At 36.9% G+C, this 24,238-nt stretch overlaps 2 protein-coding genes across 8 annotated transcripts in view; one reads left to right on the top strand and one right to left on the bottom strand.

Annotated features, from left to right (window-relative positions):
* The window catches only part of shtn1 (shootin 1), a 51,002-nt gene extending 36,449 nt beyond the window's left edge, over positions 1-14,553 (top strand). The window contains exons 14-17 of one of the 2 annotated variants that reach the window (XM_058399859.1): positions 1,738-1,788; positions 2,613-2,739; positions 2,836-2,967; positions 14,412-14,553. In XM_058399859.1, the coding sequence (XP_058255842.1) occupies positions 1,738-1,788; positions 2,613-2,739; positions 2,836-2,939 (282 nt within the window). In that variant the 3' untranslated portion in view covers positions 2,940-2,967; positions 14,412-14,553. Of the gene's footprint in view, positions 1-1,737; positions 1,789-2,612; positions 2,740-2,832; positions 2,968-14,411 lie in introns of both variants that reach the window. The other variant, XM_058399857.1, reaches the window with a different exon arrangement.
* On the bottom strand, positions 8-23,896 carry eno4 (enolase 4). Of its 6 annotated transcripts, none has more exons than XM_058399867.1 (13): positions 23,613-23,896; positions 21,430-21,558; positions 20,810-20,991; positions 20,536-20,708; positions 19,768-19,937; positions 19,260-19,385; positions 18,661-18,732; positions 18,329-18,493; positions 17,755-17,880; positions 17,040-17,232; positions 15,786-15,847; positions 15,555-15,672; positions 8-2,263 (listed from the first exon to the last, which is right to left on the bottom strand). In XM_058399867.1, exons 1-13 carry the CDS (start codon positions 23,661-23,663, stop codon positions 2,172-2,174), a joined length of 1,659 nt encoding a protein of 552 aa, XP_058255850.1. In that variant the 5' UTR covers positions 23,664-23,896; the 3' UTR covers positions 8-2,171. The 6 variants fall into 6 exon arrangements, with proteins under 6 accessions (XP_058255850.1, XP_058255843.1, XP_058255848.1 ...); XM_058399860.1 differs by lacking the exon at positions 23,613-23,896 and adding an exon at positions 22,198-22,647; XM_058399865.1 differs by lacking the exon at positions 23,613-23,896 and adding an exon at positions 22,198-22,639 and having other exon boundaries at positions 20,536-20,684.
* Positions 23,897-24,238: the final 342 nt, after the last annotated feature.

Below are 24,238 nucleotides of genomic sequence, written 5' to 3'. Positions count from 1 at the left end.
AATAATAATCATTCAACATAATTTATTTAATATTTAACATTTGATGACAGGGCAGCACAGTGGCTTAATGGTTAACACTGTTGCCTCACAGCAAGAAGGTCCTGGGTTTGAATCCCAGGTCAAACAGGAAGAGGCGGAGTTTGTGGTTATCACTGTTGCCTCACAGCAAGAAGGTCCTGGGTTTGAATCCCAGGTTTGAACAGGAATGGGCGGAGTCTGTGTGGAGTTTGCATATTCTCCCCGTGCCTGCATTGTTTACCCAGGGTATTTTGGTTTCCTCCCACAGTCCAAAAACATGTACATTAGGTTGATTGGTAATTCTAAATTGCCCGTGTGTGCGGTTGTCTGTCTATATGTGTGGACCTGTGATGGACTGGCGACCTGTCCAGGGTGTACCCCTGCCTTTCGCCCAATGTGTGCTGGGATAGGCTCCAGCAGATCCCCGTGACCCTAATTAGGAATAAATTGGATGGAACATTTGATGACATGTCCTGACTGGACACCCTGTATATATATACTTGTCCAAATCCAGCAACTTTGTTAACTCATTAACTTATTAACATTTCTCAGTCACAGTGAGATTATTGGTTACATTTATTTTTTTGGCAAATTTGATGAAGCTTAAACCATTATGCTAAAACTTCCCCAGTCAGGTTTCCCAGTGAGCTCTTGCTCAGTAAATTAAAAAATTGCCTTCTTCCAGCAGATTAGTTGAGATGCTACTACAACTAACAATATTAGGTCCTAAACTCTGGGGATTTCTGTTAGACCTTCATTAAAGAATAATAGATGGAACAAAAATTAGGTATGAAGTAGAACACCTGACATGCTGCTAGAGGAAAATGATCAGGTTGGTGTGGTGAGGTGCAGCCTGACATCACATCCTTGAAGTGTTTTATTCCTGTTATACCACTCCAGTTTGCTAGCTTTTACTTTCTTTTGCTTAGTAACAAGTGACACCTTATACATGTTGATCTTGTTTGTTACGTTGGACAAAAAAACAGATTAGTACCTGTTATCACTTATAGGCAGGGGCAATACCATGATCAAGAAGGTTTTTTGCTCAAAGTGAGGCTGACAGCTGTGCTGACCTTTGCGAATTCCTCAAATGCGGGAATCTCGACTGCATAAATATGTCCACTGGTGGCTCAAGTGGTTAATGCTCAGGGTTGTTGATTGGGGTTCAAGCCCTAGCACTGCCGAGCTATGACTGATGGACCCCTGAGCAAGGCCCTTAACCCTCACTGCTCCAGGGGTGCTGTATCACGGCTAATGTCCACAGTTGGGATTTGCAGAGAGAGAATTTCACTGTGCTGTAATGTATATGCGACAGATAAAGGCTACTATCTATCAGCTTTAAACAGTCATTCCCTCAAAAGTGCAGCTTGTTACTTCCCTATTGTGGGAAATTTACAGCTTTAACCCTGAATCCTTTTAATAACGTTCAATATACATTTAGTTATTATTAATCTATATATTATTAGGCTTTGACGCGTTGGTGTGAATGAGCTGTTATTATAGAAACAATAACGTATCAGAACCAGCGCATTAATATAAACCTGCGGTTTGGGTTACAGCCGTCACTACCGTCAGAGCTGCCTTAGAAAATTAATCAACACCTTCTAACGAATCAAAATCAATAACTCAACAGCACAGTGGTTTACATTCAGATAATTGTCGCTTATTCCGTCTGATTGCTATTGATACTGTTTATTTGTTGTTTCTTTTCTGAAACAGAGGGAGCGAATACCGTCTGGCTCTGCCATTCAGGAACTTAAAGGGATTTTGGTAAATACATATTTTTTTTGTTTAAATACATTGTTTGTGTTGTTTGAAATGAAAAAATCTATCTTTGCTAAATTACCATTACTCATTATGAGCAAGTAAACATTAGCATTGTTCTCTTCACGGTCATGTCTGGCTTTACCTGCGAGCAGTTTTGTATGTATGTGAGTAGAAAATGAGAACGCTCAGAATAAAAACTAATTCATTGAAAAAACATAATGACGGCCTAATACAGTCTTCTGCAATTGCGGTAACGGCTTAAAAATAGGCCATTTTGTGGCGCGGACCAATAAGCTGATGGATAAACCGTATCGATAAGACGTCTCTAGCTCCAGAATTTTCTCCACACTAACGGCTGGTGCAGGTGTTTGAAAGTCCGAGTTCTCCTAATGTTGGTGTGGGGTTCCTCCGGGTTCTCCAGTTTCCTCCCATCTTCCAGAAACATGCCAATATGTCATCTGGTTGCGATAAATTGCCCCTAGGAGAGAAAAGAGAAAGACTGTAGATCCACTGCAACCTTGACTAGGATAAAAATGAATGAATTTCCAGAAAGTTTGACTTCCTGCACTACACTTTGCTGAGCGCAACTCAATCTAAACTGAAATTTGCTGGAATTTTAATAAGAGCAAAGTATGTGGATTTTATGCTAATTAATACTCCATCACCCCTCACAGAACCTTAAACTTCATCACTCACCTTTTTTTTTTTACATTTTTGGCACTTTGAACAAATTCCTATGATTCTGAATGTAATTGTTCATATCTGAGCGGGTGGGCTGTTTTGTGGGTGGAGCCTGACGTGACTTTCTCTGTGTACAATCTACACAGACCTCTGTGAAACGCCCCTCCCCCTGCCCCTCCCCTCCTGCAAGACCCTCCTCCCCGGATGCACAGTCTGAGCTCCAGAAAGTCCTAATGAAACGACGAGGAGTACTGGAGACTGCAAACGATAACAGTGAGTCTCTCTCACTCACTCTCTCTCTCTCTTTCTCTCACACACACACTTTTACCATTTTCTCACTTTTTTTTTCACCCTTTCCCTCCCCAGCAGTGTCAGCTCAGCCCTTTCCCAGCAGTGTTCTGGATCTGACCCGGGTTAAGATACCTCCCATCAGTGCTGATAAAAGTGCCAATAATGACAACATGCAACACTGACACCTCAACACCTACACAAACCCGAGCTGTGAGTATTGTGTATACAGGTTTACTGAGTTAGGTATATTAGGGAAGAGCTCTAAATGATGCTGTTTTTCCCCCCAGTCAAGACAATAGTGTTAGTTTTGTAACATATACTTCCTCCAAGTTCTACACCATTTAGTCTATGTCCTAATGCCTGCCATTTTTCGAGGTATCTACCTCACCATCATTTTTTTTGTGTCTGGAAATCCATCCATTGTAAGCTTTAGAGCTGATCCTTATTACAAAGCAAGGTTAAGACCCAGTCCTGTTTCTGAAGCTCTTCCATCTGTCACCTTGTAATTCTTTAATGTCCGTTGGTCTCATCCTTTAAGCTGATCCTGTTCATAAACCAAGGTTTAGACCCAGTCCTGTTTCTGAAGAGCTTCCTTCTGTCACCTTGTAATTCTTTAATGTTCGTTGGTCTCATCCTTGCTGTATCTAGCTAACTTGCTCTGGCAGTAGATCTACATGAACAAGCATTGGCTATGGTATTAACCAGGAGGTGACCTGGAGCTCTCATCATAACCAAACAAAACTTTTACCATCAGGAACCCGTAAGGAAGAAACCTTGATCTGGAAATCAGGCCAACTGGAGTTGGAAAAGCCTTGATTAAATATTTGTTCATTACAATTAGAAACACTTTGCACCTATTAATGTTATTTCCAGGAAGATTGCCCAACTTGAACCATTTTTTTTGGTTCATATTTCGATCCAGTGTTGCATTTTTAGGGTTTCATTTACATAATCCCACGGTAAACACTTTACAAATCGAAAGGCACTAGGATAATTTTTTGTGTATGAGTGTAAATATTTCTTTCCATAGCTGGAATTAACGATTATGGTTTGTTTGTAGTTCTTCCAAAGTATAACTGGAGACGCAACACAAGAGCAAACCTGTGTTAGTTTATTATGTCAAGTCTGAGAAGTGTGGATATTGCTGCTAATGTAGTGTTTAAAATTTTATGATGTGACTCTAAAAAACAGGCTTTAAACAGACAAAAACTTCTCTAACGATGGAATTTGGTGTAAAATCGTCCAAAATAAATGAATAAGTTCAGTCAAAATTTTTTTATCTAAAGCGGCGCCATGTTACGTTCCTAATCTTTTCATTTCTTGGAGGTCGTTTAAGCATCGGTACAGCAATAGAGGTTCCTCTTCTAGTGAAATAAAATCCAGTTTTTCCCACAGACATTGGAGATTGCTGGAGTTGCCTGTTGAGACAAAGTTATTCGCACATGTTTTGTGTGCATGAAGAGAGTTTGGGAGATGAGCACTGGAGCTTAGCCTTGAACGCTTGCCAAGTGTGTGTATTTTGAATGGCTATGTCTAGACCACTATTAATCCTGTATACACCCAATCAGTAATTACAGGGCGCTGGACATCTTTCTTCTCGTGTGCCTCTAACTCTCCTGATTGTTGTAGTCTTGTCAGCCGTGATGTTTTTCCTTTCTCTCTCTCTCTCTCTCTCTCTCTCTCTCTCATTGCTGTTGGATTCTTTATCGCCTTTTTATTTGTCACTGTTTTTAAACGCTCTTGTTTTGTTGGATACCTTTTTACAGCACAATGCTGTTCAATAGATGGCTCGTTCAGCTTTACAAAAAAGACATTCTTGTTAAAAAAAATGACACGAACGTAATCTCTGGGGAAAAATAAACACCTGTGAGGTTTTTTTAACTGTTGGGGAATTTGAAGAAAATATTAAATGGGTCGTATTAACACTGAAACACAAGTTTTTTTTTATTACAACACAGCGTTCATAGCTTAACCTTTCTGTATTTTTTATTTTAAAAAATATTTATTTTTTTAATTTTTATTATTCACTTTATCTGCTTTGACCCTTGTCTAAAACCTAAGAAACTAAACACTGATTTAGTCTTTTTTCTGCATATTATATAAATTGTGAAACCATCAATATATATATATGTATATATATATATATATATATATATATATATATATATATATATATATATATATATATATGTATATTTTAAAAATATATTGGGATTTCTTTTGGCCAAACAAAGCACTATTTTACACTGTACCCTTCTAAATAGTGTCTTTAATGCCAAGCTGGTGCTTTTATACAGTGTAAGTTATAAACTGGGTGTGTGGCACCTTACTATTTTATTTTCTCCACATAGGAGACAGGTAGTCGTAGAGCTTCCCCCCTTTTCACGGACAAGAAGCCGATTTCGGGTGACATCCACGTGTCCGTGATCTCGGCTGTTTCATGGCACGAGGTGAAACTTTTGTTCCGCGCCAAGAGAAACGCGAGGCCTTGCAACGACCTGCTCCTCTTCAGGAACAGAGCACATACCTGCTGTCAAGCACAGAGAAGGAGAGAGCTCTCGCACTCATTACTTATTAATGGATTGTGGGGTGATTGCAGGGCTTATGGGTTTCTTTTTCAAGGGGAAATTCAAAGTGTCGCCATTGACGGAGGTACACGCTATTGAAGGCGATTTTATTTTTTACTGAAGATCGAATAAGTACCCTTTGAGACGTGTCATTGTATAAAAAAATAATAATAAAACACTTGTAAATCCGCGGTATTCCTCGTCTCTGAGAAAGTGACAATGGAGTGAGCCGACACATTTGCTCACATGCTAAAATGATATTTTTGAAGTAGATGGAAATGAATGTTACTGTGGCTCCAAACTCCAGACAGCAGGATTACAGCATCTGATCCAGTGTTTGATTAATTATGTGTTTTACCTCATTTACATGGTTATACTACATGCAACATACACACACATATCTGTCCTAAACCAGGAGTTCTGTTAGTGTACTGTTTGTTAATGTAGTATTTGTTAGTGTAGTATTTGTTAATGTGGCATTTATTTGTGTAGTATTTGTTAGTGTCGTATTTGTTGGTGTAGTGTTTGTTGGTTTAGTATTTGTTAATGTAGTATTTGTTGGTGCAGTGTTTATTAGTGTAGTATTTGTTTGTGTAGTATTTGTTGGTGTAGTGTTTGTTAATGTAGTATTTGTTGGTGTAGTATTTGTTGGTGTAGTGTTTGTTAATGTAGTATTTGTTGGTGTAGTATTTGTTGGTGTAGTGTTTGCTAATGTAGTGTTTGTTGGTGTAGTATTTGTTAATGTAGTATTTGTTAATGTAGTGTTTATTAGTGTAGTATTTGTTTGTGCAGTATTTGTTAATGTAGTGTTTGTTAGTGTAGTGTTTGTTTGTGTAGTATTTGTTAATGTAGTATTTGTTGGTGTAGTATTTGTTAATGTAGTGTTTATTAGTGTAGTGTTTGTTTGTGTTGTATTTGTTAATGTAGTATTTGTTGGTGTCGTGTTTGTCGATGTAGTATTTGTTAATGCAGTGTTTATTAGTGTAGTATTTGTTGGTGTTGTATTTGTTTGTGTGGTATTTGTTAATGTAGTATTTGTTGGTGTAGTATTTGTTAATGTAGTATTTGTTAATGTAGTGTTTATTAGTGTAGTATTTGTTTGTGTAGATACACAGATATACAGAGGTAGTGTTTAGGTGTAGTATCTGTGTGTTTATTATATAGAGGTAGTGTTTAGGTGTAGTATCTGTGTGTTTATTACACAGAGGTAGTGTTTAGGTGTAGTATCTGTGTGTTTATTATATAGAGGTAGTGTTTAGGTGTAGTATCTGTGTGTTTATTATATAGAGATAGTGTTTAAGTGTAGTATTTGTGTGTTTATTACACAGAGGTAGTGTTTAGGTGTAGTATCTGTGTGTTTATTATATAGAGGTAGTGTTTAGGTGTAGTATCTGTGTGTTTATTATACAGAGGTAGTGTTTAGGTGTAGTATCTGTGTGTTTATTATATAGAGGTAGTGTTTAGGTGTAGTATCTGTGTGTTTATTATACAGAGGTAGTGTTTAGGTGTAGTATCTGTGTGTTTATTGTACAGAGGTAGTGTTTAGGTGTAGTATCTGTGTGTTTATTATATAGAGGTAGTGTTTAGGTGTAGTATCTGTGTGTTTATTATATAGAGGTAGTGTTTAGGTGTAGTATCTGTGTGTTTATTATATAGAGGTAGTGTTTAGGTGTAGTATCTGTGTATTTATTATATAGAGGTAGTGTTTAGGTGTAGTATCTGTGTGTTTATTATATAGAGGTAGTGTTTAGGTGTAGTGTCTGTGTGTTTATTATACAGAGGTAGTGTTTAGGTGTAGTATCTGTGTGTTTATTACACAGAGGTAGTGTTTAGGTGTAGTATCTGTGTGTTTATTATATAGAGGTAGTGTTTAGGTGTAGTATTTGTGTGTTTATTATGTAGAGGTAGCGTTTAGGTGTAGTGTCTGTGTGTTTATTATACAGATGTAGTGTTTAGGTGTAGTATCTGTGTGTTTATTATATAGAGGTAGTGTTTAGGTGTAGTATTTGTGTGTTTATTATGTAGAGGTAGCGTTTAGGTGTAGTGTCTGTGTGTTTATTATACAGAGGTAGTGTTTAGGTGTAGTATCTGTCTGTTTATTGTACAGAGGTAGTGTTTAGGTGTAGTATCTGTGTGTTTATTGTACAGAGGTAGTGTTTAGGTGTAGTATCTGTGTGTTTATTATTACAGAGGTAGTGTTTAGGTGTAGTATCTGTGTGTTTATTATACAGAGGTAGTGTTTAGGTGTAGTATCTGTGTGTTTATTATATAGAGGTAGTGTTTAGGTGTAGTATCTGTGTGTTTATTATATAGCGGTATTGTTTAGGTGTAGTATCTTTGTATTTATTATATAGAGGTAGTGTTTAGGTGTAGTATCTGTGTGTTTATTATTACAGAGGTAGTGTTTAGGTGTAGTATCTGTGTGTTTATTATATAGAGGTAGTGTTTAGGTGTAGTATCTGTGTGTTTATTACACAGAGGTAGTGTTTAGGTGTAGTATCTGTGTGTTTATTATATAGAGGTAGCGTTTAGGTGTAGTATCTGTGTGTTTATTATATAGAGGTAGTGTTTAGGTGTAGTATCTGTGTGTTTATTACACAGAGGTAGTGTTTAGGTGTAGTATCTGTGTGTTTATTATATAGAGGTAGCGTTTAGGTGTAGTGTCTGTGTGTTTATTATATAGAGGTAGTGTTTAGGTGTAGTATTTGTGTGTTTATTATGTAGAGGTAGCGTTTAGGTGTAGTATCTGTGTGTTTATTATACAGAGGTAGTGTTTAGGTGTAGTATCTGTGTGTTTATTATATAGAGGTAGCGTTTAGGTGTAGTATCTGTGTGTTTATTATATAGAGGTAGTGTTTAGGTGTAGTATCTGTGTGTTTATTATATAGAGGTAGCGTTTAGGTGTAGTATCTGTGTGTTTATTATATAGAGGTAGTGTTTAGGTGTAGTATCTGTGTGTTTATTACACAGAGGTAGTGTTTAGGTGTAGTATCTGTGTGTTTATTATATAGAGGTAGCGTTTAGGTGTAGTGTCTGTGTGTTTATTATATAGAGGTAGTGTTTAGGTGTAGTATTTGTGTGTTTATTATGTAGAGGTAGCGTTTAGGTGTAGTGTCTGTGTGTTTATTATACAGAGGTAGTGTTTAGGTGTAGTATCTGTGTGTTTATTATACAGAGGTAGTGTTTAGGTGTAGTATCTGTGTATTTATTATATAGAGGTAGTGTTTAGGTGTAGTATTTGTGTGTTTATTATGTAGAGGTAGCGTTTAGGTGTAGTGTCTGTGTGTTTATTATACAGAGGTAGTGTTTAGGTGTAGTATCTGTGTGTTTATTATACAGAGGTAGTGTTTAGGTGTAGTATCTGTGTATTTATTATATAGAGGTAGTGTTTAGGTGTAGTATCTGTGTGTTTATTATATAGAGGTAGTGTTTAGGTGTAGTATTTGTGTGTTTATTATACAGAGGTAGTGTTTAGGTGTAGTATCTGTGTGTTTATTATATAGAGGTAGTGTTTAGGTGTAGTATCTGTGTGTTTATTATATAGAGGTAGTGTTTAGGTGTAGTGTCTGTGTGTTTATTATATAGAGGTAGTGTTTAGGTGTAGTGTCTGTGTGTTTATTATATAGAGGTAGTGTTTAGGTGTAGTGTCTGTGTGTTTATTATATAGAGGTAGCGTTTAGGTGTAGTGTCTGTGTGTTTATTATATAGAGGTAGCGTTTAGGTGTAGTATCTGTGTGTTTATTATTACAGAGGTAGTGTTTAGGTGTAGTATCTGTGTGTTTATTATTACAGAGGTAGTGTTTAGGTGTAGTATCTGTGTGTTTATTATATAGAGGTAGTGTTTAGGTGTAGTATCTGTGTGTTTATTATATAGAGGTAGTGTTTAGGTGTAGTATCTGTGTGTTTATTATATAGAGGTAGTGTTTAGGTGTAGTATCTGTGTGTTTATTATACAGAGGTAGTGTTTAGGTGTAGTATCTGTGTGTTTATTATACAGAGGTAGTGTTTAGGTGTAGTATCTGTGTGTTTATTATACAGAGGTAGTGTTTAGGTGTAGTATCTGTGTGTTTATTATATAGAGGTAGTGTTTAGGTGTAGTATCTGTGTGTTTATTATATAGCGGTATTGTTTAGGTGTAGTATCTGTGTATTTATTATATAGAGGTAGTGTTTAGGTGTAGTATCTGTGTGTTTATTATATAGAGGTAGTGTTTAGGTGTAGTATCTGTGTGTTTATTATATAGAGGTAGTGTTTAGGTGTAGTATCTGTGTATTTATTATATAGAAGTAGTGTTTAGGTGTAGTATCTGTGTATTTATTATATAGAGGTAGTGTTTAGGTGTAGTATCTGTGTGTTTATTATTACAGAGGTAGTGTTTAGGTGTAGTATCTGTGTGTTTATTATTACAGAGGTAGTGTTTAGGTGTAGTATCTGTGTGTTTATTATTACAGAGGTAGTGTTTAGGTGTAGTATCTGTGTGTTTATTATTACAGAGGTAGTGTTTAGGTGTAGTATCTGTGTGTTTATTATTACAGAGGTAGTGTTTAGGTGTAGTATCTGTGTGTTTATTACACAGAGGTAGTGTTTAGGTGTAGTATCTGTGTGTTTATTATATAGAGGTAGTGTTTAGGTGTAGTATCTGTGTGTTTATTATATAGAGGTAGTGTTTAGGTGTAGTGTCTGTGTGTTTATTATACAGAGGTAGTGTTTAGGTGTAGTATCTGTGTGTTTATTATATAGCGGTATTGTTTAGGTGTAGTATCTGTGTGTTTATTATATAGAGGTAGTGTTTAGGTGTAGTATCTGTGTGTTTATTATACAGAGGTAGTGTTTAGGTGTAGTATCTGTGTGTTTATTATATAGCGGTATTGTTTAGGTGTAGTATCTGTGTGTTTATTATATAGCAGTATTGTTTAGGTGTATGGTATTTGTGTTTGGTATTCTCAGGTAGTGTTTATGGTGCTGTGTGTAGTATTTATGTGTTTGGAATTCTCAGTTAGTGTTCATGGCTTTGTGTGTAGCCTAGTATTTGTCTTTGGTGTATTTAGTTAGTGTTGTTGGTACTGTGGGCAGTATTTATTTATTTGAAATTCTCAGGTAGTGGTCATAGCTGTGTGTACTATTAATGTGTTTGATATTCATAGGTAGTGTTTGCGATGATGTGTGTAGTATTTGTGTGCTTGGTATTCTCAGGTAGTGTTTATGTCTGTGTGTAGTATTTATGTGTTTGGTATACTTAGGCAGTGTTTACGATGATGTCTGTAGTATTTGTGTTTGGTATTCTCATGTAGTGTTTATGCTGATATGTGTAGTATTTGTGCATTTAGAATTCTCAGGTAGTGTTAATGGCTGTGTGTAGTATTTATGTGTTTGGTATTTTCAGGCAGTGTTTACAGTGATGTGTGTAGTATTAATGTGTTTGGTATTCTTGGGTAGTGTTTATGTCTGTGTGTAGTATTTGTGTGTTTGGTATTTTCAGGTAGTGTTTAAAGTGATGTGTGTAGTATTTGTGTGTTTGGTATTTTCCGGCAGTATTTACAGTGATTTGTACAGTATTTGTGTTTGGAATTCTCATGTAGTGTTTATGCTCATATGTGTAGTATTTGTGTGTTTGGTATTTTCAGGCATTGTTTACAGTGATGTGTGTAGTATTAATGTGTTTGGTATTCTTGGGTAGTGTTTATGTCTGTGTGTAGTATTTGTGTGTTTGGTATTTTCAGGCAGTGTTTACAGTGATGTGTGTAGTATTAATGTGTTTGGTATTCTCAGGTAGTGTTTATGGCTGTGTGTATTTATTTATGTGTTTGGTATTATCGTGTAGTGTGTTCAGTGATGTGTGTAGTATTTGTGTGTTTGGTATTCTCAGGTAGTGTTTATGTCTGTGTGTATTATTTGTGTGTTTGGCATTCTCAGGCAGTGTTTACAGTGATGTGTGTAGTATTAATGTGTTTGGTATTCTCAGGTAGTGTTTATGGCTGTGTGTATTTATTTATGTGTTTGGTATTATCGTGGAGTGTGTTCAGTGATGTGTGTAGTATTTGTGTGTTTGGTATTCTCAGGTAGTGTTTATGTCTGTGTGTATTATTTGTGTGTTTGGTATTCTCAGGCAGTGTTTACGATGATGTGTGCAGTATTAATGTGTTTGGTGTTCACGGTGCCGTGTCCAGTATTTATGTGTTCGGTATTCTCCAGTGTTCAGTATTTATGCTTCTGCAAGATGTATTTGTTTGCGTCTGCGTCTGTTGCGTGTAGTGTTTATGGCTATGTGTAGTATTTGTCAGAACTTTCTGTCCTGCTTTTGTCTCGTCAGTCAACCAGCTTTTATAGCGTTACCACCGCCAGCCAACACAAAGCAATCGTTTCTGCTGAAACATCTCTAAATTGGAGGTACCCCTGTGTGTGTGTGTGTGTGTGTGTGTGTGTTTTCAGGAAGCACTTCATTTAGCCTATTTTGTTAGTCATTTTTGTTTATTTTCCAAACAGAATGATTGCCTGGTGGGGAATCAGAGCACTCCTGAAGTGCAGCCAGTGGATTTATGTATTTCTAATATTTTCCTTCTTTCTGTTTCTCTCTCTCTCTCTCTCTCTCTCTCTCTCCTGCTGTTATACATCTCTTACCCTTGTTAACCTTTTCCTTAGCATAGTTTGGACAGCCTTCACTCTTAGCCTGTGATCTGTAGGCAGAAGCACAATTCACCGTCTAAACAACTCAGGAAGCCTCTTTCTTATTATCACCTTTGTTTATTATCACCAGCAGGTTTTTCATCCCTAAACTTCAATGCAGAATCAATCCGAACAAAAGCCCTGCTTTTTGTAATGTTGCAACACACCTGTGTGATATTTCTCCCTGCTTCATTCACACATACACAGTCAGACACACACCAACATCCACAAGCAGATCCTGCTGCAGTGAACCATAGCTGCCCTTTTAGTGCCGCTTTAATAATGTCTCCATTCAGAGAAGGACAGAAAGAAAAGTGTGTGTCTGTGAGCCAGAGAGGGTTTGGGAGAGGAAGTCATGTTGTCAGTACACTGTGAGATTCACAGCTGATTGTTATTTGCCGAAATTTAAACTGAGGAATTTGTATTGTGTAAAAGTTTTTATTTATTTATTTGTTTGCTTGTTTATTTATTTATTTATTGTCCATAATGAAAATATTTTAAGCAGCAACAAATACATTTTTGACACACCATTCTGACCTATCTTTTTTTTTTTTTTAAAGACAAGAATATTAAACAAAAAACAAACAAATCTACAAGAAGCCGTAATAACAACTGGAATTTATTAAGAAGATTAACTCTCAATTTTTTGGAGCCATTTTATAGAATTTTTTTTTTACTTTGAATTTTGTGTTTATAGACGCAGAGTTTTCCTATTTATTTATGTCTTGACAAATGACCAGTATTTCTCATAGTTTCACATAAATATACTCTGTTATAGGATTAGTAAGTTATTATCTGAAGCCTAGTTTCATTTATAGTGCTGGTGTTCAATGGTGTCTCTCTTTATTCCCTAGAGATTTTTTTTTAATATTCAGGTCTACAATATTTAATGCTGACCAAAATTATAGAAAATATTTATTTTTTTCTAGAAAATTCTTTGATTTATAGTGTAAGCGTGTTGCATGATACACCTGATTTCTGATGCAAAGGTTTATATTTAATTAGAAAAAAAAAAACATTTATTTATTTATTTACTTCTATTTATTTATTTATTTATTTATTCATTCATTCATTCATTCATTCATTCATTCATTCATTCATTTATTTATTTATTTTTAAAGTTCATTTGGGATTTTCTAAATTTAATTTGGGATTTTTATTTTTCATTTAATGTGGAAAAAATCAATAAATAAATTTTTGCATACAGCTTGCAAAGACTTATATTTAATTAGACAAAAAAAGATTTTTTAAAGGGTCATTTGGGATTTTTATTTTTCATTTAATGTAGGGAAAAAAAAACATTTAATTTTGCATACAGCTTGCAAAGACATATTTAATTATATCAAAAAAATGTTTGTTTTTTTTCAAAAGGGTCATTTGGGATTTTTTTAAGTTTAATTTGGGATTTTTATTTCTCATTTAATGTGGGGGAAAAAAATCATTTTAATTTTGCATACAGCTTGCCAAGACTTGCATTTAATTAAACAAAAAAAAAATTTAAAAAGGGTCATTTGGCATTTTTTAAGTTTAATTTTGGATTTTTATTTTTCATTTAATGTGGAAAATAAATTATTACATTTTGCATACAGCTTGTGAAGACTTACAGAAGAGAATGATGAATAGTCTAGAAATCAGGAAATAATTTCTGTTAAATTTCAGGTCATTTGTGGGGGGTTTACATCTTAAATGTTTCTTATTAAAGTGCCTTAAATGGTCTTTTAGTTGCATATCAAAGGATTAACTTACTGAATCTCAGTCTCATGCTGGTTTTTCTCTAATCATTATTTACCATGTCTGTAACATACGAGTATATAAGCAGACACGTTTAGAAATGTTTTCCTGTACTGAGAAGAAAAAAGAATTTCAAAGCCAATTGATGAATGTTAAAGACAGTCACTGGGGTGTCACATACTCAGCCAAAGTCATTAAGATGTAATATTAAACATTTAGATAATACTTTATGCCCTGTAAAGGTTTCAGCCTGATGGCACGCAGACACCACAGAGCCTGCACTGAAGGTATAAATACCACAAATGTTGTCTTATTGTGGCGCTAAAACGTGGCTAAGAGTCCATAAGAACAGCTTTCAAAAGACTTAATTTCCCGTCCGTCTCATCAAAAGACGCTTATTCGTCCTGAGACCATTTATTCACGCATTATTCACAGATTTCCACAACTGTCCTTAAACTTTTAAATCATCAATGAAGCCATCTTGAACATCTGAAATTCTTTTCTGTTGTAATTTTGACCTTCACTAAGATTAAGCTGAGAAATATCTTGAACTAAATTAGTGCCACGAATGAAACGAAAATGTCATTGAGTTGATGTATAATCTCTTTCTCTCTCTGTCTCTTTCTCTCTCTCTCTCTCTCTCTCTCTCACTCTCTACTCTCTCTCTCTACTATCTCTCTCTCTCTGGAACAGAGACGACTGGCAGACTGATGAAAGAGGCTGAATAATGAAAGCCAAACTGTGCTCGACTACTGAAACGCTCATAAAAAGGACGATAAGTAGATTTTATTTAGGAGTAGAGATAATTAATTGTTAATCAAAAGCTTTTGTCACCGATAGTATGTGTCGTTTTGAGTGTTCAGCTTATACTTCTTTAAATTAAGATCTAAGAACTTCTTAGATCACTAAAGAATCTCAGATATAATGGACAAAGCTATTATATCTGTTAACGTCGCTGTAAATAAGCTAAATAGAAATTAAAGACAGAATTAACTGAACAGATTTTGAGCCATTTTTCTGTAAATGTTTTATGTAATGTTTTATTATGTAATGTAATTATATAATGTAAATGACACTGTATTTTAATACAGATGTTATTTCAAGTTATATATTAAACCGGTTCTTTCTGAAAGAGGAGCATGAATAATTCAGGGAAATCCCGTTTCTGGACGATGTGCTGTGGTGTGTGTTATCAGGTTGCCTGTTCTGTCTGTGTTAACTCCTCCTCAGGACTGCTTTCACACGGCAGCTTCACCTGCAGAATACCTGCTGAATAAACACACAAACATCCCTTCACTTCTCCATTATTTATTTTGTTTGTGTATTTCCTCCTCCCTTCATTCTGACCAGAGACTAGAGGACAAAAGAAAGATGGCACAATGCTTCTGTCCTGTAGTTTCCAGACAGGATGCATGTAGCTGTGAGGTTTGGGGTTTGTGGAGAAAAGGCGTATTTTGCTGTCTGAACAACTCGGACTCGTGTAATGGTTAGACTTGAAGTGGAGTGGAAAAGTTTGTTAAAAAAAGTTTCACCAAATCCAGCATCACTATAAGCATGTTGTCTGTGAAAGCTGCTGTGTGTGTGTGTGGGTGGGTGTGTGTGTGTGTGTGTGTGTGTGTGTGTGTGTGTGTGTGTGTATGTGTGAGAGAGAGTAAGAGTGAGTGAGAGAGAGAGACAGAGACAGAGACAGAGAGTATGCATGATGTGGTTTAATAATTAGTGATACATCTGTACCCAGAATGCATTGTTCATACTTCCATGTGTTAATGTACTCTGTGTGTGTGTGTGTGTGTGTGAGAAGGAGAGAGAGAGAGAGAGAGAGAGAGAAATTCTTACCCAGAATGCCCTGTTCCTCCAGCTCTTGCTCTATCCTGTGTAAACGGTTGTACTTGTTCATCCTCCCACCTCCAGTCAGCCCACCCAGCTTAATGAAGGACACACCCAGACCTACAGCCTACACACACACACACACACACACACACACTACATCACTGTAAAGTTACTTCTAAGCAATGCAAATGCTGATAAAACCTTAAATAAGAGATAAAGCCTGAGCTATTGCCACACCAAATCTATCATGGAGTCATCACCAGTCTCCTCACTGCTCACAGCTAGAATGGTCTCCCCTTCTGCAAGCACACACACACACAATATTAAATATTTAGAGAAGAGAAGGTCAATTAAATGAAACCAAACTTGGGTGTCATTTTATAAATTCCAAACTTTTATGTAAAATGCACAGTAAATTTGTAATGAAAAAGTATTTCTCTCTCTCTCTCTCTCTCTCTCTCGCTTGCTCTCTCTCTGCCTGAGTGGGCGTGGCCTAATCATTTAATAATTAATTAATTGCATAATTGACATATAAGTAACAATAAAAGGTAACCAACATTAGCCCCGCCCACTTTACATTCTATTGAAATACAATGCTTGATACCTTTGAGTCATCTGAGTTTATATATGTGCACTATGTATTCTGTGTGTGTGTGTGTGTGTGTGTTTTATTGTAGCCAGTGGCCACATAGATGTATATTTCCTCTTTGTGACACATTAAGATGAAGGTCTCTGTTTGCATAATACACTCAATAACTCTTTCTTTTTCTCTGATGTCCTTCATAAGCTTTTCAATGAGCTAATGTCTATTAAAGTATCTTCTCTTTCTCTCTGCATGTCTCTTTCTCTCACTGTCTCTCTCCCAGTGCAGTGGCCATGAGAGTTATTCATCCTGTGGATATGCAAGTCATGTGTGTTTAGCTCAGTAAATGTGGGCTGTTTAACAGCTGCTGTTGAGGATGTATGTGTGTGTGTGCACATCATTGTGTGTGTGACGCTTTTGGTCTCTGCATTAAACAAGCAGTCAGATCTGATTTTTAAAAAAAATCTATTATCTGTTTTATTCCTATTATACCTTTCATCTGGCATGTTTTCATTCAGAGTAAAGATGACTACATCCCATTTTATTTCCTTTTCACTTCAATGCCGTTACCAGAGCTCCTGGATTCTACTTGTGTCGTTATTATTGTTGTATCGGCTTCTGATATTTTCTAATTCTTTTCTATTTCATAAAATGTAAAGATGAGAGTAAACTGGCATAAACCTCAGTGGCCCTGACAAGGCAGTCAGTATATAAATGCATTGTGTTCTGCCACATGTCTTTCTTTGTCCCCAACAACGTCTCACTCTTGCAGAGTTTTAATGTTAGTAACTTTTCTACATGATCAGAGAAATGGAGAAGCATGGAGACTGCTGTGATCTAAATACATAAATAATATCTGTTTTATTCATCAGACAGAGAGCATACGGAGTGCAGGATCTGACGGCTACCTGTTTGCTCTGTGACAGCATGGAGAAGGTCACTAAGGGTCATATCACTTCTGTGCCTAAGTGTGATCCATGTGACTCCTGGGAGACGGGGCTTGGACCCCTTCCAGCGAGGGCAGGGCCTGTATGCTGCGTCAGCAATTAAGCAACAAGAGTGGCCAATAAGAGAGCTCAGTTTCTGCCACTGTTCCACATCCTGTGAGGAGAGAAGAGAAGAGAAGCCAGGTTTTAATTAACAGATTCCAAATCATATTGACATCTTAACTCTAGGTTGCCAGATTATGTCATTTCATTGTCTGTACCGCTTATCCAATCTATTCTCAGTTCACGGGGAGCCTGTGTCTATCTCAGGCATCATCCGGCATCAAGGCAGGATACACCCTGGCCAACTCCGTGCCAACTCCGTGCCAACTCCGTGCCAACTCATCACACACTCATTCACTACGGTCAATTTAGAGACTCCAATCAGCCTACACACACGGTGAGTGGGAGTGAGACCCAAACCCAGGCCACTGGAGGTGTGAGGCAAACATGCTAACCACTCAGCCACCGTGCCGCCTCCTACAGTCTTATTTTACATTTCATAGTGTAAGAAAAGTTTTAGACTCTAATTTTGGGTTGCCAGACTACACAATATTACACCTATTCTTTCTAATAGCATGTTTGTTAATATTCGTGCTACAAAGCATTTAAGACACCAGATATAGAATCTGCTTACCTCTTTCCTGAAGGGGTCAATAAGGGCCACAATAGCTGGATATTTACTGGTCAAACCCACAAACATTTCCACCAGCTCATCTGGAGATTTCAGAGTCCCTGCCATCACCTCATACTTTCCTCTGGACTATGGTACAGACAAAAAAAATATAATGAGTTAATCAGGGATCCGGTCATCTGAAATACATATAGAATACAGTAGAATCCAAAAGTATCACCATTTATACCGGAAAGTGATAGGTGACCTTTTTCATCAACATCAGCAGTTCCCAACTGTGTTTATTTTCAATTCATCGTTTCCAGATGTTTCAGCTCAAAAGATCACTCCGTGTATTTTATATACTTGCTGTTGGTGGGGCCAGTAATTTTAGTCAAGGTCTTAAGGAGAAGGGCGTGTTTGATCAGTGATGAATTAAGTTTAATCACAAACGCTTTACTCAGTAGTAATAATGATGGAAAACACAACTGCAGATGTGATGGTTTTGACGTCTGGTCAGCTTTTTAGTTTTATGTCTCATTAACCGTTTCTCTCTCTGTTTTACTTGAGGTTGACCATTGACCCCGAGTCCACTTACATAGTCGATGAGTACATGAGCAGCGCAGTTTATCACCAGCCGGAGCTCTGTGCCGATCGACAGGCCCAGGTTTGTGCACGCCTCCATCAACAGATCGAGAGCTTGTTCAGGGCGGTCGAGCCCGAGCTGAATAGCGCCACCTTCTGAAACCCCTACTGACGCAGACTGAGAGAGAGAGAGAGAGAGAGAGAGAGAAAGGCTAATTCCTAATTCTGATACTACATTGCAATCCATTGATATTCAGTTCATTTATACATGACTGGATTTTCTTTAAGCTTTTTTCTGTAAGTATTTTACATGTGATGGTCCAATTTTAAACACTGAAAACTCACCCCTGACTTCCCCACTGTAGTAGCGGCTATTTTCCTTATCTCTCTCTGCACATCACGGCACATATTGATGATCTGAGCACATTTATATACATACATCAGTAAGCAATAGAGCATTTAATGATTGCTTGAGGTATTTAAACACACACTGTTCACATTTTCATGGGTTATGTGAGTAGAAGTGGGGTTAAAGGTCTAACTAAGGACTGCCATGAATCTTAGCTATTATTATTATAATTATTATTATTATTATTATTATTATGACTGATTGGCTGTGAAGGATTCCTTTATTGCTCTGGAATGCAGTGCTTTCAGCTTTGTTTAACACACTGTACTGATTCAATAAATGAAACACAAGAACACAAGGAAGAAAAATGACAACAATAAAATCTTAATTAAACATATAAAAGCTAAATAAGGTATCACTAAAAAGGTTAATACAAAATTAATAGCAAATGAACCACAAAAGGAACTAATAAAATAAAAAATGTAATAACGGGGGTGTGTACAGTATTTGTCTGTCTGTCTGTCTGTCTGTCTGTCTCGCTCTCTCTGTCTCTCTCCCTCTCTCTCTCTCTCTGTCTCTGTGTGTGTGTGTGTACCTCTCTGGTACTGTGTGGTACAGTGGACAGCAGGATGACCTCCTCTAGCAGGTTGAGCTTTCCAGCTGACGCTTTCCCACAGCTCAACACGGATACCAGGGGCATGGGCAGGAACACGCTTACAGCCTGAGAAAGATCAGTGGAAAAGAGAAGAAGAAAATACAACCACGGCAGAGGTGTGGAGATAAAGAGAACGAGAGAGACAGGGAATGAGGGAGGAGGTTGGAATGTATAAAAAAATCAGCATTTTATGTGCTAACTAATCCCACATCTGGCACCTAGTGCTTTTCACTTATTTTCCAATCACCCTCATCTTATGACTTCTCTCCTTTGGTTTCATATAAATCGCTAGTTTCAAGGTGTGACCCCCCCCTATACACATACACATACACACACACACACATCTCACCCCACCCCCGATTCTTTATTTTGCATAGGTGAGTGTTGATTGAAACCTTGCTAATATTTCTGCTAATAATTCTGTGTGTGTGTGTGTGTGTGTGTTAACCTGTGGGTCTCTAAGAGTAAGGATGTGTTTGTAAAGGGGCATGGCTGTAAGGCTCGCTGCAGATTTGGCTGCTGCCATGGACAGAGCACCTATTGCCATCGCCCCTGGCAACATGGGCTCCGGTTTCTCAGGAGGACGGAGCGGCTTCTCTGAGGCACTGCCTCTCTTACCTGCAAATACAACAGCCAATAAAAGTCAGAACATTAACAGTAGAGCATGCACACCAATACAGAGGCGTTAACATCAATGATAGAGCACCAACACAACAGCATGATTGCCAGTGCTATTGCACCAACACAACATTATTAAGACCAGTGCTATTGCACCAACGCAACATTATTAAGACCAGTGCTATTGCACCAACACAACATTATTAAGACCAGTGCTATTGCACCAACACAACATTATTAAGACCAGTGCTATTGCACCAACACAACATTATTAAGACCAGTGCTATTGCACCAACACAACATTATGAAGACCAGTGCTATTGCACCAACAGAACATTATGAAGACCAGTGCTATTGCACCAACGCAACATTATTAAGACCAGTGCTATTGCACCAACGCAACATTATTAAGACCAGTGCTATTGCACCAATGCAACAGCATGAACACCGGTGCTAGAGCACCAACACAACAGCATGAACACAACAGCATTAACACCATTGCTAGAGCATCAACAGCAATATCACAGCATCCATATAAATGCTAGAGCATTCTAGTAACTAGATACTAGAACTTTATTTTATATAATCTTCACTCTACCTTTCTCTGCTCCCTTCTTGCCTTTGCCTGAAACAGGTGCACGAGGAGTTGTGGTGTCAGATGTTGTTTCTGTAGTCTCCTCTTCCTCAGCTTTCTTTTCTCTGTTACGGTCATCTTGGTCCTCAAGGTAACGAGCCATGTAGAAATCACTGCAACACACGTGGAGAAATTTTCTGAATAAAATTGAGAATGAGAATTACTGACATGACTGATTGCAAATAAATTCTATTCACACACTTTCTGTATGCGTGTGTGTGTGTGTGTGTGTGCCTACCTGAGCAGTTTGTCCAGGTGTGTTTGGTGGGTGGGGTTAAAGCCGTGCAACATGGAGCTCAACTGATCTCTGATCCACTCCAGCGCCACCTCTACAGACGCTCGCTGGTTACCGTTGGCAACCGGATTCCATGTCTCAGTGACATCTCCATCCACACCAGTAACCACTGCATTACTGACTAACTAAATAACACACACAAGTCACAACCATCTCCAAGTTAAGAGTGTGTATATATACAGGTCAGGTTCCCCGACCTCCATCAGGACCATCATCTTCTCTCTATGTAAACATCACAAGACTCTCGTACGACACACAGCAGTTTTATTTCACAGATTCAGATCATATAAACAAAGAAGCATGAGTAAAATCCGGCATGCCGCTTGACTGCAGCTTCTGAGCTCCACTTCTGGAGAAGCGCCGAACTGTACAGCTGAATGTTTTTTTACTCTTTCACTGAGCTCTTCATGAGCTGGACCAGGTGTGTTTGGAGTACAGAAGGCTTGTGTCAATGGGATTATCATTAGAGTGTTAAAGCAGAAAAACATTCGCTTGATCATATTCCCGTTGAAGCAAAACACCTCCACAGAAAAAAAATGTCATCTCTCTAAGTATCAGCCTACCTTCTCTTCATTCCTGACCGTGCAATAAACATCAACCTGCAATGCAGCGTCCCCTCTGGCATCATACACCTCTCTGCCTACTACGGCACTGATCACAGGTATGTGTGAGAAGCTGGAGAAGTAGTTCGCCTGACCAAAAAAAAAACAAACAAACAGGTCAGTAGAAATTAACTAAGTATTATTAAACAAGCCCTCGTTTAGCCTAGAACATGTGAGTAAATGGAAGAAAGATTTTTTTTTTCCATGCCATGACCCAGCAGAAATACTGTAGCAAGACTACTAGCAGAAATTTATTCGTGAAATAATAGAAATTATAAAAAGGAGAAGGTTCATCAGTAGTGCAAGTCAAATCAGCAGCTACAGAAAACATTTGGGACACTTTGTTGGTGATGAAGGAGGGATCTACCAGTTATTAACATCACAGCCTGATAACAAGTGCAATTATTTAGGTTCACAAACTTTATTTGTGACTAGATAACACTGTTGAGTTGAAATGATTTAATAATAATAATAATAATAATAATAATAATAATAATAATAATAATAATAATAAACTGAGCATTTCTTGGATCTGTACCTAGGGAGGGGGGAAAAAAAGTTTCATGGAAACCATCAAGCCCATTTCTCATTCGTGTTTACGTGTCTCCAGGCAATTTAATTACGTGTAATTATTTTAATTAGATTTCATTATAATTAAAATGTCACAGATAAATGCAAATTCTAATCGTCAGCATGACTTCATTAGCTAAGGCAAATAGACTTCCATACCAGATATCCATAAACATCATGCGGCTTCGCAAAAAACATCTCATTTAAGACAGTTTCTAGCTTCTGCGGCACGCCGTTTGCTCGGTAAAACTCCGCTGCCTTGTTCTTTAAGTCATAAAAGTCTTTATCCACCTTTGAGATTCTGCTATTACAGCTTACAAAGCCTTTAAAGGACATTTTGCGGCTGTTTCTAATAAGTTCGGTTCACTATTCTCTCTCTCTCTCTCTCTCTCTGTGTGTAAGAAGGACTGGTTGTTTATGTACTGTGGTTGCTCAGCGACATTTGATGTAATATCGCGAGATGTCTCCAGCACTACTGCTATACCTTCTAGTGTAATATCGCGAGACTTCGCTAAGGTTGGCCAGAACGCTGGTCAAATATATTGTACAGTGACCTCGGGATGCAATTTGGCGAAAAGCTAAAACGCTTTTAATTGTATGCAGCAAGTATAATTTTTTTTTAAATGAATAACACAATGGTGAGTTACAACAGCTCTGCGCGTGCATCTTTAGTCCATGCAATGTCATGTGTAAGGGCACGAGCTACCCTGTGTTTATTCAACAACACTTTAATTAGGCTGTTTAATTAATTAATTTTTTTTCGGTGCACATTGCTTCCATGGCAACGCGCTCGGTGTAATCGCTCTCTGATTGGTTTCCATGACTTCATCTTAATGAATGTGTTGAAATATTTCGAAACAAAAAAACTGGTCGCGTGCTCGTTTAACAAAAATAGAGGTTAAATTTTCAGTTCAAATAAAACTGCAGCTGATAAATATGCGATTCCTCTAGCGATTACGCATGCTTAAAAGTTTTTTTTTCTTTTTTAATTATTTATAACATTTGTTTATTTATATTACCAAATTTTATATAGTCAGGATTCTTAATTAAAAAATGATTTAATTAACTAATTGAAAAGTAAATTAGAAAATAAAAACCGAGCAAGACCGAGTGAAGAAAAAACAGGGCGTAAAATCGTTTTGAAATCATTTCTAAAAAAAAAAAACCCTGGAAATTCAGTGTATGGAGCTGAATAGGATGGCTATTAAACTCGAATGTATTAGTAAAACTTATAAACTATAACAGTAATGCAAAATATATTAATTAATAGAATTATTTAGGAAAATAATTATACATAATATAAATGCAAATAACATAAAATGAGATCAAGTCATTCTAAAGGAGAATATAAAATATATTATGCACTGAACGACAATTTATAATAATAATAATAATAATAATAATAATAATAATAATATACAGACAAAGATAGACTTACATAGACTTTCAAATTAAAAATGGGAAAAAAATAATTGCTGAATTAATAGAACAAAAATAATAATAATAATAATAATAATAATAATAATAATAATAATAATAAACAGTAAAAAAATAAATAAATAGTAACAGCTCACACTCTTTGTAGAAAGCCTGCAACCATTATAGCTACAATGTGTTATTTGCATTAATCCTGTAACGAATAAATACGGATTTTTAACCAGAATTTAGATTTTTCTCAATGGATACTCGTTAGCTCGTGCATCAAGTCACGCTTAAACCGACTGTAGTATTGCAGGTCACGTGATTCTCACGTATGGCTGTCTGTCCTCATTATGTCTCTCTCTCTCTCTCTCTCTTTCTTTCTCTCTCTCTCTCTCTCTCTCTCTCTCTTCCTTAATAAGACTTTAGTAAAGAATGTCGCTCCACGGCTCTGCACAGGCTACCATCAAGCGTCCTGTTATCTTCATGTTGACACTGTGAGGATGCAATCACATACAATCTCTCTCTCTCTCTCTCTCTCTCTCTCTCTCTCCCCCCACACACACACACTTTTATTTATCTGATTAATTAAATGATTGGTTAGTTGGTTTTTAGACCATTGGCTACAAAAACAAACGGGCGAGAAAGTGCTAATTCATAGATTTTTACATTTTTTTAATTACGCAAAACGCAAGCGACCTCCTAAAACAACTTTAAATAAAATATCTTAAACTTATGGACGGACAAATATTCATATTAACAAAAGGCACGTTTGAATAAA

Source organism: Hemibagrus wyckioides, linkage group LG09 (genome assembly GCF_019097595.1).
Source record: "Hemibagrus wyckioides isolate EC202008001 linkage group LG09, SWU_Hwy_1.0, whole genome shotgun sequence".
NCBI classification, from domain to species: domain Eukaryota; kingdom Metazoa; phylum Chordata; class Actinopteri; order Siluriformes; family Bagridae; genus Hemibagrus; species Hemibagrus wyckioides.
This window is presented reverse-complemented; position numbering and strand designations above follow the sequence as displayed.

What these genes read in the sequence shown, in the direction of transcription:
- eno4 (XM_058399860.1), bottom strand. Translation starts at nt 22,374, where the DNA reads ATGTCCTTTAAAGGCTTTGTAAGCTGTAATAGCAGAATCTCAAAGGTG. An exon ending in CACCTGGACAAACTGCTCAG is followed by an intron (nt 20,709 to 20,809) that starts GTAGGCACACAC and finishes AATTTTATTCAG; the next exon opens with AAAATTTCTCCACGTGTGTT. An exon ending in TACCACACAGTACCAGAGAG is followed by an intron (nt 18,733 to 19,259) that starts GTACACACACAC and finishes AAATGTGCTCAG; the next exon opens with ATCATCAATATGTGCCGTGA.